The 17,844-nt window shown below is 42.1% G+C and overlaps 1 protein-coding gene across 2 annotated transcripts in view; it reads left to right on the top strand.

Moving 5' to 3' along the window:
* Positions 1-4,541, top strand: part of SEMA6A (semaphorin 6A) — a 126,066-nt gene extending 121,525 nt beyond the window's left edge. For both annotated transcript variants that reach the window (XM_054003044.1, XM_054003045.1), the window contains one exon: positions 945-4,541. In XM_054003044.1, the coding sequence (XP_053859019.1) occupies positions 945-2,134 (1,190 nt within the window). In that variant the 3' untranslated portion in view covers positions 2,135-4,541. The remainder of the gene's footprint in view (positions 1-944) is intronic.
* The last annotated feature ends 13,303 nt before the right edge of the window (positions 4,542-17,844 follow it).

The following is a 17,844-nucleotide window of genomic DNA, read 5'->3' on the forward strand; positions in this document are numbered from 1 at the left end:
TGTGTTTCATTAGTGCTGCTGGCATGATGCCCATATCAGGAAAAAAAGATTACTTTGGAAATTTAGGATATTCATTAATGCTGCATTAGGCACTTCAGATGGAGGAGGTGTGCTCTGCCAAAGGTGCCTCCTCAGACAGTGGGTGCTTGATGGTTAAGTAGCATTTGACAGTGACCTCTGAACACAGGATGAGGCACCAGGTCAGGTCTTTTAGAGCAGAAAGCATAAGCTTCAGCACAGAGGTCAACCTATTAATGTGTTCAGAAAAGAGAGAGCTTTTAAAATTAAAGTAGCAAGGACAGTCATCTAGCAAGCTCAATAAATTTCAACACTGTGCTCTATCTTTCATAGTTACTCAAGCATCCTTCTGAAGCCCAGGCATGTGACACTAAGTTATAAAACACATGACAAAGATAACAGAATGAAGAGCAGAGAAAGAAGCCTTAAACAATGTGAGATACACTTCTCTGGTATTCACCAAGATTCTATCTCCTCTCCTCCTTTTAAAGGCTTTTGAATGTCAATGAATTACCATAGTAAAAATAAGATGGTATTAGCCTAGGAGAAATCAGAAAGAGGAAGGTGAGGAATAAGCAGTATGTCAGAGGAGAGCTAAAAAACCTGCTGAAGTCAGTGTGAATTGCCCAGGGCCAGGATTTCAAAACAACTGTACTTGTCCTGCAAGTAAATTCCCTTTCTCCTCCTGAACTTTGTAGTCTTCAGCTCCAGATCTGAAAGGTCTACTGAAAGCTGAAGGCTGCACATGGATAATGTGCTGGCAGGTAGAGTATGTCTCCAAATTTGAACAAGCTGATAAACAAAATCACCCTGCAAAACACAAAGCAACCTCCCAGGGGCATGCCTTTGAATAAAGTAGTTAATTCCCTCACCTCCCTTCTCCTTTGTCTTTAGTTTGTTTAACCTTTGTATGCTGTCTATTGCAGGAGTGATTCGGGAGAGCTACCTGAAAGGTCATGATCAGCTGGTGCCAGTCACCCTGTTGGCCATTGCTGTTATTCTTGCTTTTGTCATGGGGGCTGTCTTTTCGGGAATCATAGTGTACTGCATCTGCGACCACCGCCGCAGAGACATGGCCGTTGTGCAGAGGAAGGAGAAGGAGCTGACCCACTCCCGCCGCGGCTCCATGAGCAGTGTTTCCAAGCTCAGTGGCCTCTTTGGGGATGCTCAGTCCAAGGAGCCAAAGCCTGAAGCTATCCTCACACCTCTGATGCACAATGGCAAGCTGGCTACCCCAGGCAGCACTGCCAAGATGCTAATCAAAGCTGACCAGCACCATCTGGACCTGGCTGCTCTGCCAACCCCTGAGTCCACCCCAACCCTGCAGCAGAAGAGAAAGCCCAGCCGAGGTAGTAGGGAATGGGAGAGAAACCAGAACCTCATCAATGCCTGCACAAAAGATATCCCCTCAATGGCCTCACCAGTGATCCCAACTGACCTACCACTCAGGGCTTCTCCCAGCCACATCCCCAGTGTTGTGGTCCTGCCCATAGCCCAGCAAGGCTACCAGCATGAGTATGTTGACCAGCCAAAAATGAGCGATGGGGCTCAGATGTCTGTGGAGGACCAGAATGCCACCCTTGAGTACAAAACTATCAAGGACCACCTCAGCAGCAAAAGCCCCAGCCATGGAGTTAACCTGGTGGAAAATCTTGACAGCATGCCACCGAAAGTCCCCCAGCGGGAGGCTTCCCTGGGGCCCCCAGGCACCTCGCTGTCACAGAGCGGGCTGAGCAAACGGCTGGAGATGCACTCCTCTGCTTACAATGCGGACTACAAGAGAAGCTACCCCACAAACTCACTCACGAGAAGTCATCAGGCATCAACCCTCAAAAGAAACAACACTAACTCTTCCAACTCATCCCACCTGTCCCGCAATCAGAGCTTCAGCCGGGGTGACAACCCGCCACCGGCACCGCAGCGAGTGGACTCCATACAGGTCCATGCTGCTCAGGCACAGGCTGTGACTGTATCTCGGCAGCCAAGTCTCACTGCCTACAACTCACTGACGAGGTCAGGCTTGAAACGCACGCCCTCGCTAAAGCCAGACGTACCTCCCAAACCTTCCTTTGCTCCTCTTTCCACGTCCATGAAGCCCAAGGATGCATGTACATAATCAGAGGGGGAGGGGGAGTGGGAGGAGGATGGCAATAAAGTAGAAGTTGCCCTTGAAAGCCAGTGTTCTGCAACTGTTATCACTCACTCCTCTGAGAAGATGGTTGTTGCAAGCTGAAGATGTGTTGGATTTCTGCTCTCTGGGAAAAGTGGAATATTTTTTTAAACCCGAGCCATACGACCCATGGTTGAAGGTTTGCAATTGCAGGATTCACCCCCACAACCTGCCAGTTCTTTGGTCAAAAGACTAACCCTCCATCAAAAACATTGAGCCAAAAGCACACAGGTGAAAATGACTGTGACATTTCACCCACTGCCCCTAACTGCACAGTGCATTCCTGAACTGGGAAAGAGTGCTCTGAAAAGCAAAACAAATGTAAAAAAAACCACACCAATGTAAAAAAAAAAAAAAAAAAAAAAAAAAAAAAAAAAAAAAAAGAAAAAAATTTTTAAAAGGAAGAAAAAAAAGAAAAAAAATCAATTGATAAAGCTAACTCTGACTTAACAATGAAAGAGGTTTACCACTATCAGGTACTGTGAAATGATGCCCTTCAGTGTTACAGTCATTTGGTCATAGCAGTTAAATGCCGGCTTGGGCAAACTATGTCATAGATTTCTGCTACCCTTCTCTTTTAATGAATAACATGTGACTGTTAACACAAGTAACTTCTCTTATTTATTGTTCAACTTTTGTTTTTCCTAAGGAACTGACCTGCATTATCATCCCATGAGCAGTTTTTCAGAGAAGTACCTTGAAAGTTATACCTATTTAACGTGAAACCCATTAACTGGAGTAATTAGAACTCTTTTATTTTTCCAAGAAATTCACTGAGTTAGATAAGTTGAAGCTGGAGTTCTGAACTTTGTGCCTGGACTGCCTGGTTAGCTGAAAAAAAAGGGGATATCTATTTAAGTCTCTCAGCTAATTAGCTGGCTGGGCCTCTGACCTAAGACAGCAACAAATACCGCAAGTTCATAACTTCTAAAGCAGCTGCAAGAGAAACTTAAAAGCTGCACATTTGTGCACCATTGCTATCAACATGGCTTTGTCAGTAGCTAATACTTTCTGTGAAGGCACCAGCTTGTGATGTGCCATCTCATTTCACCTTGCATGTGAGACGGCAAACAAAATCCTCAAACAGTGTGAACTAGCTAATATGCCGGCTATTACCATGCATAAATTATGGTCTTATCACACGGGTTTTTCGTGGGAATATATCTGTGAATAGCCTGTTTTCTTCCACATGTAAATTTGTGCCTTACACCCTCAGTTGTGTATATTTGTGAGCTGTAGTATGTAAAACCTTTTTCTTTTTCCCCTTTGAGTAATGCAAATATTTATTAATCCTTCTTCCTCCAAACCCCTTCAAAAACTGAAGTAAAGACATTGAAAGAAGAATGTGGTGGTTATTTTCATAACTCCACATCCCTAAAGAAATTAGGCTAGCATCATACCCTCCAAATTTGACTTTCTAGATGTGCCAAGTCCTCTCTCAAAACCACCCCACAGGTGGTGATGCTCCCAAGGCACCGTGCTGGGGGTTCTGCCTTCCCCCACCTCCCGCTCCCCGTTTACAGCATGTCAGCATGGAGATCATTCTCACTGGCAGCAGGAAAATTACTTAATGCCCTTGTCCATGGAGCTGGTACATCCCCTGGCTGGGGACAGCACTGGTGAGAGAGACCAAGCCCTGCAGAAAGCCCAGCCTCACATCCTGCAGCATGCAGGGCACATAGAGCTAGGACAGGCAGGCAGGCTCCTGCTGTAGCTATCTGCTGCTCCAGAAGGATGCTGCATATACTTCTTTGGGGAAAAACGTGGGTTGTTTTTTTTTTCCTTTGTTTCTTTTGTGTGACTGTGCATGTAGCTAGTGTGGGAGTGTGTGTGTGCACAGGTGTGTGCATGTGTGTGCGTGCGCAGGTGTGTAAGTTCCTTTCCAGTCTTTCAGTTTATGCAAAAACGTAGCTGTGTTTTTAATCTGTTACAATAACTGTGTCAACATACTGTAGAAAAATGATGGGGATCGCTTCTAAGCTTTTTATATATATATATATATATATATATATATATCTACTGAACAGTATGTTTGAGTAAGGTGGTTGTTTCTGTTTCAATTTGTTTTTTAAAATTTTATACTTCCATTTGTTTTTCAGGGTTTTGGTTTTGTTTCTGAATGATTGAAAAGACAGATTTTAAGTCCACTAGCTTATAGATGGTTATATAAGGTCTGGATGGTCTACCAAAGTGTGTAACAAGGGTGCTTGCATGTTCTTTCATTTCATCATGGCTTCTTTTATGAAACAGTTTTGTTCACCCGTAGTGAACTATGCAGACTGGAGTAGATAGATCTGTATCCAAAGCAATGTTGTTGTTTTAATAAAAACAGACTGAAAACCCTTTGAAAACAGTAGGTAGCAAGGTAATGTTTTTTTAAAAAGAACCAACTCAACACCTTTTTACCAAGCTCCAACCCCTGAAGCAGGGTTCCCTTCATATTATCCTTCAAAACATTCTCCCAAAACACAGCTTGTGCAGCAATCTGCCTTCACAACGTACACTGCAGTTACTGGGTTGACCTTGAAATGTTCATTTTGTATTCGGTGGGTTTTCTGTTTTCATTCTTTCCCAACCACAGGTCTCTTCCACCCTCTCTTTTGAGGGGTTCATGAACCTATGTGTGCCTTTGCTTTCCACCCTTGCTATACACTCGTAGATGCAACAAATTCAGACTCTCCTTTGTTGTAAAGTTGTAAAGTATTGTGATGTCACCAGTTTCCCTTCATTTCCACATCCCCCTAACAAATGATTCACAACTTAATGTTGGTTGTAAAAGAAAAAAAATAAGGCAGTAAAGGAAAAGAAAAAGGAGGAGAGATAGGAAATAAAAGCTCTTGATTACATATGGTAATAAAACCAGACTGTTCTACATTGTTTCTTGTTTCCTGGTTCTCTTGTTTCTAGACGATTTATCCTTTTCCTTTAAAAAATATAAATAAATGCAATGCTGATCATTCAGATCAGCTTACAGCAAGGAAGAAATTTGTTAGTTTTTGACTCTTACAGAAGACGAGCTTTAGTGTAAGGTGCTGGTAATTAATTAAAAGTTAAATCACCCATTTGTTCTCCCTCTATTCATATTTTGCATTTAGCTTTTATAAGCTTGTTCATCATCAAATATTTATAACAGACTTAATAGTTTAAAGAAGCAAGGCCATTTAAGAACATGTGGTCCACCAAAATAGATCATCATACAGATGTGACTTCAGCTCCAGATTTTACATATTAATAACAGAGTACCCTGTATTTTCTTTCAGCAGACATAAATCTGTTGTGCCTCATGGGCCTAATTTAGAGGATGTTGTCTGAGACTATTCTGCAAGAAAATAGTAGTGAACAGATAATAACAGAAGAGTGTAACAGCAATGACTCCCTAGTCCTAAGAGTCATTGGAACATACTTGGGTTCTTCACCTTGATTTTGTGTAAATTCACGTATGCATAGCCATTAACTACAATACAAATAAACATTGGTTATGTCCATTACTAGGCTTAGTGGACTTGTTTTGTGAGAGTAATAGGCATTGTGAAATGTGACCCCATAGATAAAAGGGATCTAATCCAGTAATTTATCCTTGCTCAGATCATGTTTGGGCTTTTCTGCCCTGTCAATACACTCTGTTCAGGACCTGTTGCCTTCGTGATATGTGCCACATGTGTGACACACAAATGCAGAGCATTGCACACATCATTTTTCAGTGCCTTACCCATACACTTGCCTGTTTTTTTCTCAGTGCAGGCTCCCTTCAAGGTGGGCACACTGGCATGCAGATGTGTGGTGTGCACACAAGACTGAGGGACTGGGACACGCCCCAAGTAATGCTGAGGGACTCTCCAGCCTGGGGACTGAGGGCAGTGCACAGTTACGCAGTGCTCCACTCTCTGCTGCATTTGACCTGCATGCTGCCAGAGCTGCAGCAAATGGGAAAGCAAAAGCTCTCCAGGTGCTAAGGGAACTGTGTTTTTTTTCAGTCCTGCATCCAATCCTTTGTGAAATTCCTTTGTCTATAGTTGTTTGAAATGCTTTGTATAAGCAGCGCCTACAGAAGCTATTCAAAGACTAATATACTTCTATTTTAAAATTAATATAAATGTTCCTTCATAAGCAGTGACAAGCCTGGAGAAAAGGGCCAAATAGTGCCTGGTACAGTGCCGGATGTCTCATTTTGCACAGCTCCTCCATGTCTTGCCAGTGAAAGGAAAGTCCATTTAAAATCATGGGCATGAAGGAGAGAAGGCAAGAAAGTGCCCTGATTAATAAGCTATTTGGGATCTGTAACTGCTCTGTTCATGCATCCAAAACCTGCTATCACAGAGAAGGTTTGTACTTAGCCCCTTAAAGCACTTCCCCAGAGGTGCACTTCCAGATGGTGTGTACAGATCCTCTGACTGAGACCTGCCTTACCTTCTGCCGGGCAGGAAGGATCGGAGAGAAGCTGAAGGAAACACATTGCCCTAGTGCGGCCAGCCAAGCAGAGGGCAGGCAGCACCCTGCTGAAGAATGGTTCCTCCATGGAAAACACATAGCTCCCCACCCAGAAGAGGCAGTGACACTGTGGTGGCTTCTGACAGGGAAGGAGACCACTGAGCTATTCACTGTCTATTTGAATCATGAGATCTGTCCCCTACAGGGGCTGCTGGTGCCACACTGCTGAAGCTCCCTGGGGCTGAACAGGACAAACAAGAAAGCCAAGAGAAAGCAAGGACGCTTTGAGCACTTCACTCAAGTTAGTGTCATCTTACTCATCGTATTAATGGTACTCACGGTGACTTCATTTAGCATGTCACCGAGGATGCATGGAAGTTCCTTTCCAATCAGCATTAATTTACGTACATATTTTTACACAAAATGGAACTCAGCCGAACAACTCAAAACAATAGGTCTCTGCAAACAAATCCTGGTCCACTCCTGCCCAGTTCTTCCCCTCTGCCTCCACAGACATACATTTCAAACTACATGAGAGTGTAGTTTCAAAGATAACTTAACGTCCTGCCCCACTGTAGCAGGGAATCAGGGAAACTCATCAGGGAATATTTTGCACCTGAAAGTTCCCCATGTGAAAAAAAGATGAGACAATTGGGTCAAGCATGTGCAGTTCAGAGCACTTTGCTGCCAGCAGGATGGCCATACACACAGCTGGGTTGCATGGAAATGGTTGCCAGAATAAAGTGCCATAACAGTAATGCATCAGCACTAACAGTAGCACATGATCCGGATGATGGCCAGTCAAATTTCAGGGATGCAATTCCGATATTTCCACAGAATTAGCAGGCTGTTCTCTCCCTGGATTAGGCAAGGATTTTTGCTCCCTAAAGCTTGTTTATAAAGCTTGTTTATAAAGCTTGTTCAAAGCAATATGGTGGTCTTATCCACCTCACTGCACTGAGGCAGGATCAAGCAAACCTAACCCATTCTTGATTACTGATTGTCTTACCCTTTCCTTGTAAACATATTTTACTCTGAGCAGTGAAAGTCACCCAAGGGACCAATATCAAGCATTTCAGAGTGTCTAAAGAAAATAATAAGCTAAGAAAGTGAGTTGGACTGCCTTAGTTAAGGCCAGTTTTCTATTTATCCAATTAAAGTTAATTTCCCAGAAGTATGGCACCTGCTCTAATGAACAAGTGTTAGAAAGACACATATTCATATGCTTCCTGCTGATGCCTGTGCCTGCTAATGAGTCTCTAAGTAGTCTTTTTATTACTCTTTTCCCTTTCTTTTATAAAATGGAGATACTTTTCAGAATAAGTTCTAAGCCCATCTTCACAAGCCTTGTGCAGAACAATGATGTGTTAGACATATTTGTATGAATAGAAACAGGTAAATAGTCATATATCCCCTGACTGTAATTTAAACAGTGTAAGTCAGTAGGGAAAGGCTATAATTGGAGTCAGAGTAAGTGAGGTGAAAATTGCTAGGTGGCAGTACCATCTGCATCTTGTTTTAATTAGCCAAGTTTATTGTCAGAATATAAAACTTTCTGCTATTCAAGTCCCTGACTTATTTCAGCCATCAGTCCAAAGTGATTGCCACATGTCTGGGTAAGCACAATTACTGATCAGCAAAGGAGAATTACTCTCCCTACTGATCTGGCTAACAATAACCGTGTCTAGGAGTAGGGACAAAAATATGACTAACCAAGATCATTGTCACATCTGCTTAGTGTTTCATGACAAACTATATTAAGGCTAACAGAACCACTGTTAATTTAATTAGATCAGTCTTTTTCTTTGCTGGCCATGATGTATTTGGAAGACCAGCAACTGTATGCAGAGTGTGGCAGGCAGTCCGCTGCAAGGAATAATAGCATCATAAATAATATATTAAGATGAAGACAAATCTAGCATGCTGCAGTCAGAGCACATCAGGCTTATAGATGAATCCTGCAATATCACAAGGAGGTGGGGGAGGAAGAAAGTAGCTATGACAGGAAATTATAGCAACTGTAAATGACAGGGACTACAGGAGGGAACAAAACTCATTAGGTCAGCTCTTTAAGCAAAGTGCTGGGGAAGCACAGGACAGCCTGCTGGCAGCCATGGAGGCCCTGTGAGGCCTCATATTTATCCTCCTTAAAATGAAATAGCAGACGTCAAGTGCTGGATTTAAAGGATGATAAATAATGGATGATAACTGGCAAAGACCTCAGTGGAAACTAATCCCTTTCTCTGGCCTGCAAGCCCTGCCCTAGTGTTCAGGGCTTTCACCCTTCCTGCAGAGTGGGACTTGGATGGTTGCAATCTCCAGAGCAAGCAGGCTGCTCTCCTACATAGCAAACACCACCCAGTATCAGCTGAGGCACTGCCCTGTTTTAGGGAAGCACCCTGCACATCCTGTGGGAGTGACAAGCACAGGTAGCTCAGGGCAGATGAGCCCTTTGTTCCAGCCTGCTGGATCTGGGCTAGCAGGTGGCCCACATGGCTAGTAGGTGGCCCACATCAGCACTGAGCACTACCACTTAACAGCCCTTGCCAGCAAGCAAGAGCCACAATTGTTGAAATCCTGTTCAAGCCTCAAAGCATTCAAAGGAAAAGAAACCAAATCACACTTTTTCTTCAGGGAACGTGCCAGTAAAAAGATGCTGATAAGAGTTTCCTAAAGCAATTTCTGCCTTTTGGGGGGTTTTCTTTGAAGTTTTTTTTCTATATATCTACACAGCCTTGCTGCTAGAGAAAGGCACTCCATGTCAGAAGAAAAAAGAAAAAGAAAAAGCCAACTAGAATATTTTGTTTCTCTGACTTCTGGAAATTATTACATAATCTTATCAATTCTCAACAAATGCAATCTAAAATATTCAGACAGCTGATGGAAATATTGCTTCTGATGGTGCAGCAAACTGCAGATTGAGCTTTTATTAAATGCTGCATAAATTGTCTGTGAAGCAACTTTTTATGAGATGTGGTGGTTCAAACAATTTTGCAAAGAGCAGGAGACAAAGAATTCCTTTTACACTATAATGGTTTCCTAGGAAACACTGCAAAATGTAACATGATATCTCTTTGTGGAAGTTCTAGGACTTGTGTGCACTAGTATGTGTTTCTCCTGACCCTCTTTTTTTTTTTTTTTTTTTTTTTTTTTCCGTTTTTGGTGTGGTGTATGGTGTTGCTGGCCAATTTTACCTTTTGATGGTAGCACAAGAATAGAATAGACTTGTACCAGAGCAACCCACAATCTGAAGGGCATTTTCCTCTTTGGTAATCAAATCTCTTCTCTAAACAGAAAAGAAAAATGTGATAAAAACTAAGTCTTTTCATCTGTAGCACTGTAGTTTCACAATAAAGAAAAAACAATGACTGAAAATGCCCAGAGCCAAGTTTCAGGTTTCAGATAGTCCTTATGGCTGACCCAGTGTATTTCCTCATCTCTGTGGAGCCTACAGTACACAATATAAATTTGTGGGATTAAAGCAGATATCAACAGCCGCGAAGCTATCCAAGGCTGTTCAGAGACCTGGATCTGATCTTCCTTAATTAAAGGCTAATAATCCACCCATCTGAGACAAGCACTTTGCTTTTGCCTATGTGCAAGCAGTGTGTCCCCAGAAATGCAAAGTTCCTGACTGGGACAACTCAGCTGTTTACTCAAACAGGAGGTAACTGTCTGAATTTACCTGGCTGCATGCCCTTTCATTAATTGTCCTACTCTCATAGATGCTAATAGTGATGTAGCATTAGATACTCCTCCTGTACGTGTTAAAGACTGCAGAAATATTGATGTATAAAACACTTTGCCCCAGCCATAGCTATTCTCAAGACCTCAATATGCTGAAGTCCTTAGCTAGACAATACATGACCCTATGCAGTGCTGCTACTGTGTCTGTCATCCTTCCAGCTGCAGTCTGGGCACTCAGACCCATGCAATTCTGGCCAGAGCTATGTCCAGTTACAAAAGCATACTGGCCCAAGTGCAGAAGACTACAGCACTTCATACAAGGCAGCAAAGCCAGACAGTCAGGGCCAAAGCTCCAGCATGGCTCAAAGCAAAAACACCCCATTTCTTGCAGGATATTTTACAAGTGGTTGTTTTGCAACAGACTAAATAAAATTTCTAGGCAGCGGTGGAGATATGATTTAGGTCCTAGGACTCCTTTTGCCTAGTTTGGAGAAAGGGCAAGCAGGTATTTCAGAAATAGTTGCACTGAATTTAAGCAGAGTGTTGTTCATAGGTGACAGGGGCAGCACTGGTTGTCCCTGTCAACCTCGGCCAGCAAACCTCCCTGAGTTAACCAGACTTCCTCTTTGGAAAGCACACACCCAGTGTGCTGATCCTTACTGCTGCCTCCCATTCCAGTTATTCAATTTTATTATCTTGTTTCTTGGTCCTTTTTTCCTCAAGCAGAGTCTGGTTTGTCTCTGGTCCTAGGAAAAGTCCCTGGAGAATTTCTGTTCTGCAGGTAATTGACAAATGGGGGAAAACTCACAGAACAGAGTCCAGAGAGTTTAGTTCATGTTTATAAGTGTGGCAAGCACATTTCTCTCTCTCTCAGGATTTTTTTATTGAGGTGCACAGAGAAAAATGAAAGAGAAAACAATTTCTATTTCTGCTCCTTGTTTTTCTCTTGTGGAATGTGTTTGGTGAATTGTTTACCCAGAGTGAGCACTTGGTTGGATCATGGTGGATTGTTTGGGCCTGATGGCCAATCGGATCCACCCGTGTCTGGGCTCTGGAGAACAGGGTCACGAGTTGTGAGTGAGTGAGATATGATAGTTAGAGAAAGTAGCATGTAGTACTTAGTATCCTCTTTTATATAGCATATTAATGTATTATAACATAATTATAATAAAGAAATCATTCAGCCTTCTGAAATGGAGTTAGACATCATCATTCTTCCCATTGGGTTCGCCGACATCTACAACATATAAGCACAGGATAATCCAAGCAGCAGGTGAGCTAAGAGCTGACATTTACTGTTGGTGCAGAAATGTGAACTTTGGTGAACTGCTGAATTTGTCAGGTAGTGCAGAGAGCAGCATTTGGATCCAGATGTGCACGCTGGAAGAGTTGAAGAGCATTACTGCTGGCAACACAGATACTGACCCAGGGAAAGACTTGACTTGAAACACAATTTCATCCAGTGAGCTCCCTGTTTTAAAACTGGGACAGAATGACAGATTTTTTGGGCAGAGCCACAAGGCCACTCCTGAAGAAACCACATTGCCAACCACATTAAGAATGGTGCTGAGCTTCTTCCAAACTAACCCAGGCCAGGCAACCGTTGATATATAAGAACTGCCCTCCAAGCCAGTAAATCTGAAGGAGTTACCTGACAGAGCTGGACAGGCATAAGGTCATGCATGCCTATAAAGTTAAATTGCAGACTCAGAATCTGCTTCCACCCACCTTGTTCATGTCCCACTAACTGTATGGACATAATTGGTTACTCTGTGTGGCACCCAGAAGCTGTACTCATTGGTGTGTTGGATACACCTAGCACAAAAGAATAGGGCTTGGCTGATGCAGACTGTAACACTGTTTTGTTCATCCTCTGCTGTACTGTCTTTGTTGTACTAATAGGATTAAAATGCATGTAACCAAGATTTCACGTTTGAGATCAGCAGGTAATTAAGCCCACATTGATGCACTACAGTTATATAAATACTTTCTGAATAGAACTGCATCCCACTTACTTACTGTCCTGAACACTTTATTCAGAGTGCCCAGTTACTAAAGACTTAAATAATTCACATCTACATTCAAATAGCTCTCCTTTAGTCTTATGTGTTTAAATATTTCCTAAGTGTAGTACACCTGCATTTAGAGTTTAAAATCCTGTGCAGACAAACACACTTAATGATATAAGTCATACCAAATATTTGTCAGTGAAGGGAAATCTGATTTTCAGGAAGGGGCTTTCTGAAATGGAGGAGTCTTGAGCAGCACAGGCTGCAATTTTAGTTCTACCTTCCACTGTAACCAGCTTAACATAGAGATTGTTTAGATGGTCCAGTCTCACCCATAATTACAGCTGATACAAGATCTCACTTGATACACAGAATATGAAATTCATTAGGCTGACTGACAGAAAACTAAATAGTCTCCAGAGTACTTGCTTTTAAATGCACATACCATTTGTATAACAAAAGCAACTCAATAGTAGTTCTTCTGTTCATCTTAGTTTTTTAATGAAGATATGAAAAACAAGTCTACCTGAGGTTTGAACTACGCTGGAAAGGACTTTGCTTAGAATTGGTCTAAAAGCCATAAAAACTAATTTTCTGTCTTTGGATTCTGTGACCATATTATATAAGAGAAAGGACAAACTCCCCTAACCTAGACAAAGATGTATGTGGCTTTTCCCCATTGTTTTAATGATGGAAATTAAAAGCTGCCCTATTAGCTCAGATCATCGAGGCAGTTCTTTACATGGATTTGGCACATCTGTGGGATTTTCACCACATGAGAAAGGGAACACCTGAGAGTCACTACCATTCCTGTGGCTGGCACTGCAAAACACAGGTTCTGTGAGAGTTGCAGGAAGGGGTATGGCTTACAAGCATCAGCCTCTGGCAAGGATGCTCCCAGTTGCCTGTGGTGGTTGCACAAAAGTGATCTTCGCTCCCTTCCAGCCCAGACGTCTGCCTGCATCCACAGATCATTCAACCTGATTTGGAGAACACAGGGAACCTTCATGTATTTCAACAAGGGTTTGATTCAGGCTGTTCCTTTTTAAATCCTGCTTTTCTCTCTCCTTTCCGTCTTATATTGCTACGTGTCCTGCTGGGACTACTTTGATGCAGAATAGGCTGGATAACACATTTTATGAGCAGGCAAAGTGAGGACTGAAGCCATTTTGTCCCAGGCTACATGCAAACCAGCAGCAGGGACAAGGGCAGTCACAAGTTCCCAGGTCACTGTCACATACATTCTCCTCTGCATTGCCCAGGTAACTGGCACGTTTGAGGAAAGGCACAACTCCATAAACCTGGTGAGCGGTGGCAGAAACAGAGAATCAGAGTAAAGGGGGTTGAATGGAAAAGAATTCTCTTTTGTGAAGAAATTACAAACAAGGCAGGCACATGGATATTCCTGTTTCAAGCAAAAAAGGCCAGGAACAAAACTGAACCTTCCCATAGCATGGAAGAAGAATAAGAAGAGGAGCTGCTGGTGTGAGAGGAGAAAGGAAAGGAGATTGCTGCCCCAGGGGGTCAGGGCCGCAGGTCATCTGTTTCCAGGGAGGGGTTCACAGAGCCCCCCAGTGCCTTCTCTAGTGAGGTGTGTTTCCACCTGCAGCTCAGGCTGGGCACAAGTTGTACCACCACTTGACATCAGCCCCACTTGCCCCACAGCTCCTGCCCTGCCCTTGGCACTGCCTGAATGCTCACAGGACATCCTGCTGCCAAGGCACAAGAAGGCAAATGGGATGCCTCCAGCATCAAGGAACTTCTGCTTTCAGAAACCCTTCTGTGGCAAATTGATCATAAAACATCAAACTATACTAATATATATATATATACATATATATGCAAAAATATAGATATAAATATTGGTGTGGTTTACATATATATATTATATATAAGATATATTAAAGTTATATTAAATATATTTTATGTCTCTTTAAAAGAATACTCCTCTTGGGATTATATGCCAAATTAACTGCTAATATTCTGTTCTTGGCACAGTAACTTGTAACTTGTTCACAGCAGTGGGGGCTTGCAAAGCTACCCCAGTACACTGCATCATGGCTGTGGTGGATGCAAGGAGGGACCTCCCTTCTCCAGAAGAAGCTCTGCTGCTGGGGTGAGGCACTGCAAGGCACCCACGAGTCTGAGACCTCACCTGTCCCTCAGAAATAAAGTATGAAAGGCACAGTCATGCGAGGAAGCAACATCAGGGGTTGGAGGACTTGCAGCAGCAGGCTCTTCAATGAGTAGGGTAGGAATAGATCGTGTTAAAAAATCTGTTACCTTCTCACAAAAAAAAAACAACCTTATGAGACTAAATTAAGCAATTTAAGAGAGATTGCGTGGTTTCACTCATGCAGCTAATTAAATGTTATCTCACTTAAAGGAAAAACAATAGTATAATATTTAGAACAAAAAAAAATGCTAACTGATTTGTTTCCAAATTGTGCCAAAGACAAACAATCCACAGAGCCAGAAAAGTTTTTTTCCCTTACTCTTCTGGGGAATGAGGGCTGCAGGCAACCAGCTGCCTCCTGCCCAGGGGGCTGATGCTGGCCAGAAGCAATTAAACACTCAATTGTAATCGGGCCTCAGTGAAGATACATCTCTAATCAGTCATCAGCTCTACTGTGGCTGTCAAAGCAGCTTGATGTTCTTCACTTAGCTGTCCTCTTCATTTATTTGTGGAGAGTTTATATGTGTTTATTTTTATTTTAAGTGGAAGCTAGTGCCAGGGCTACCACCTACAGCTTTTTCAGCTGCTGTCATTTTCCCAGGTCTGTTCTGTGTTCCCAGCTACAGATTGGAGGGAAGGTCCAGCAGAATGGGACCCTGAAGTCAACAGCACTACTGACATGATGCACATGGCAATGTCTTTCTTTTTCTGCTCTCTTTTCCTGTTGTGTGTGCCCCTCAGCACAGAGGATGAGGGTACTTGCCATTCCTGACCAGCAGCTCTGCCAAGAGGGCCTGGAAGGTCTTCAATCCCAGCAACTTGGAGTTGAACTACATCCTTTTCCTCCTTTCTCTTGTCTCAGGATGTTTTCAGTCCCTTTTGTGACTGTGCCAGAGAGGAAGCACTGGAGAGCTGAAACACCCCCCAACACAGGTCAGCCAAACTCTTCTGAGCAGTAGCACAGACTATCTGAGATAAACTCAGGTCCCCAGACCACATAATGAAGTCTCAATTTTTTAACATATATTTGTGTGTGTTACAGAAACCAGATGTATTCACATACTCACAGGACAACTGAGGATGGAAGGCATCTGCAGATGCCATCCCATCCAACTCCCCTGCTCAAGCAGTGTCAGCTAGAGCTGGCTGCCCAGGACCACATCCACTTGTGTTTTAAGTATTTCCATGGGTGAAGACTGTTAAACCACAGACTGTTTCACCAACCTATTAGATTGCCTTCACACTAAAAAGTAGTATTTTTTATGTTTAAGCTGAATTTCCTGTATTTCAGTGTTTGCTTGTCCTGTCACTGCATACCATTGAATAGAGCCTGGCCCCCTATCGTCAGGTATTTATATATTTTTATGTGTGTTTTTCAATACCCTATGTGTTTAAAGGGAAAATGAAAGCAGACTTCTGTGACTGAAACAAGAATTGAGCCAAATAATACATAAAGAAAGAGAGGCAAACTGCCAGGAAAGTAAAAGTGGAATGCAAAGCTATATGGTAAAATACATAGTAAGCTTATCTATCTGCATATAAGAGCATCAAGATTTGTTGTCAGTTGCTACCAAACTTACTCAGATTACGTATTTGCATATGTCCTAAAGTGTGTGTTTCAGTCAGTGTGAAAAGGCCATTCACTGGCCTAACACCACCTTAATCCCCCACTACATTCCCAAATCTTGCACTGTTGCAAAGCACATCTGAAACTTCAAAATGAGAAGGTGTTAGAGCCTTTCAGATGGGACAAAGAGGAGCTGCCTCACCGTGGCTGCACAGCCCCCTGCTCGGGGCACTTCCACAGCAGCATCAATTCACAACACCCACCTGGCTAAGGCCACTGTGTTCCTGCAGGACAAAGCCTGCTGACACATGAATAGCAGCAAACAGCCTCTTGCAGAGGAAAATACTGGACAGCCCTAAGCAAAGTGCACATTTACCCACATCCTACCATGCCATTAATGCAGGTAATGTTACCGCAATTAAAACCCATGCATTTTCCAAGAAACCACAGTGTAGTAACCCAGCTGTTTAGAATAGCATATGAGAATAATATCAATGTGGTAAGTACTAGTGAATAATAATGTTTTTAATGGTAAGTACTTCATGTAGCATTTTATTTTGAAGGGCTTTGTACAGTAAAGAATTTTCCTTCTAAATAGTTCCATTTAATGTCTTAGTTTTATTTTAATTCAATGTGAAGTAGTAGTATGCACAAGCCAGAATTAGGTGCTTTTATTATCCTCTGGGTAAATGATTACAGTAAAATAATCACAAAATCTCACTCAACACCATTTGGAATCTTTTGGACCTTTTTTGAACCCATCTTCCTAGCTACGTCCACCACATTACCACTTAATCAACTTCTGGTGTATTTGTCATCAGCTAAAGGAATTTTCTATAGGATGTAGATATAGGATATATAGGATATATAAAGTGTGACCAGCCCTTCTGGGTAGTGGGCACTGCTGTATAGTACCATGCTCTAAGTCTCAGATTTCTCCTCTCAGTAGTTCTTTACACCTTATTAAAGACTAAACTGTCAAAGTTGAAAGGGTTTTTGGAAATTTTAGCTGCAAAACCTCATACATTTACTATTCTAATCTAATCTACATATACTTTGGATGATGGAGAGAAATAATGTAATTTATTTAAAAAAATGAAACTCTAAGGGAGACTGAGGTTATGGTGTCTCTGATTTTTGTGGTCATCCATTACTTGTTTTGCATTTGGGGGGAAAGGCTTTACAGACAACTTCTTATTTATTGGTAATGTATAAAAGAAAAATATTTGCAGGTGAACCTAATCACAGAGGCTTTGAGTTACTGCTTTATACAGTGGTAAAACTCCATCAGCTGGCAGGATACTGTGCAGGACGGCAAATATCCACCATGCGTGGGAGGCCTTAAAAGCACCATGGATAATAAATGCTAGTCAAGCAGGTACTTTTTTAAAAGTATAAAATCATTATTCTGCCTAAAGCTTTCTACTTCCTCAAAAAGTTCACAAGGAAGTGTTGGAAATTAAGATTTCTACTTTTATGTCCCACTTTCTTACAGACTTTCTTTTTTTTTTGATTATAGATAAAACAATTAATTCTTTTAGGAATGCAGTTTCTGCCTCTTTATGAACATGCAAAATGGCTTTATTATAAGACATTATTCTGTTTGTATCATCTATTGACATTTCTGAAGTCTTTTAAGAACCATGGATGAAAGGTGCTATGCAAGTGCCAAGTACATAATAAATTATTAAATATTTCTTCAAAATCTGCTTGCTCAGTCTACATTTCATTGGTTGATGCCGGATTTCAGAATGAGCTATACAAAAGGCCTTTATGAAACTTTGCCCTC

This window comes from Vidua macroura, chromosome Z (genome assembly GCF_024509145.1).
Source record: "Vidua macroura isolate BioBank_ID:100142 chromosome Z, ASM2450914v1, whole genome shotgun sequence".
Taxonomy (NCBI): Eukaryota; Metazoa; Chordata; class Aves; order Passeriformes; family Viduidae; genus Vidua; species Vidua macroura.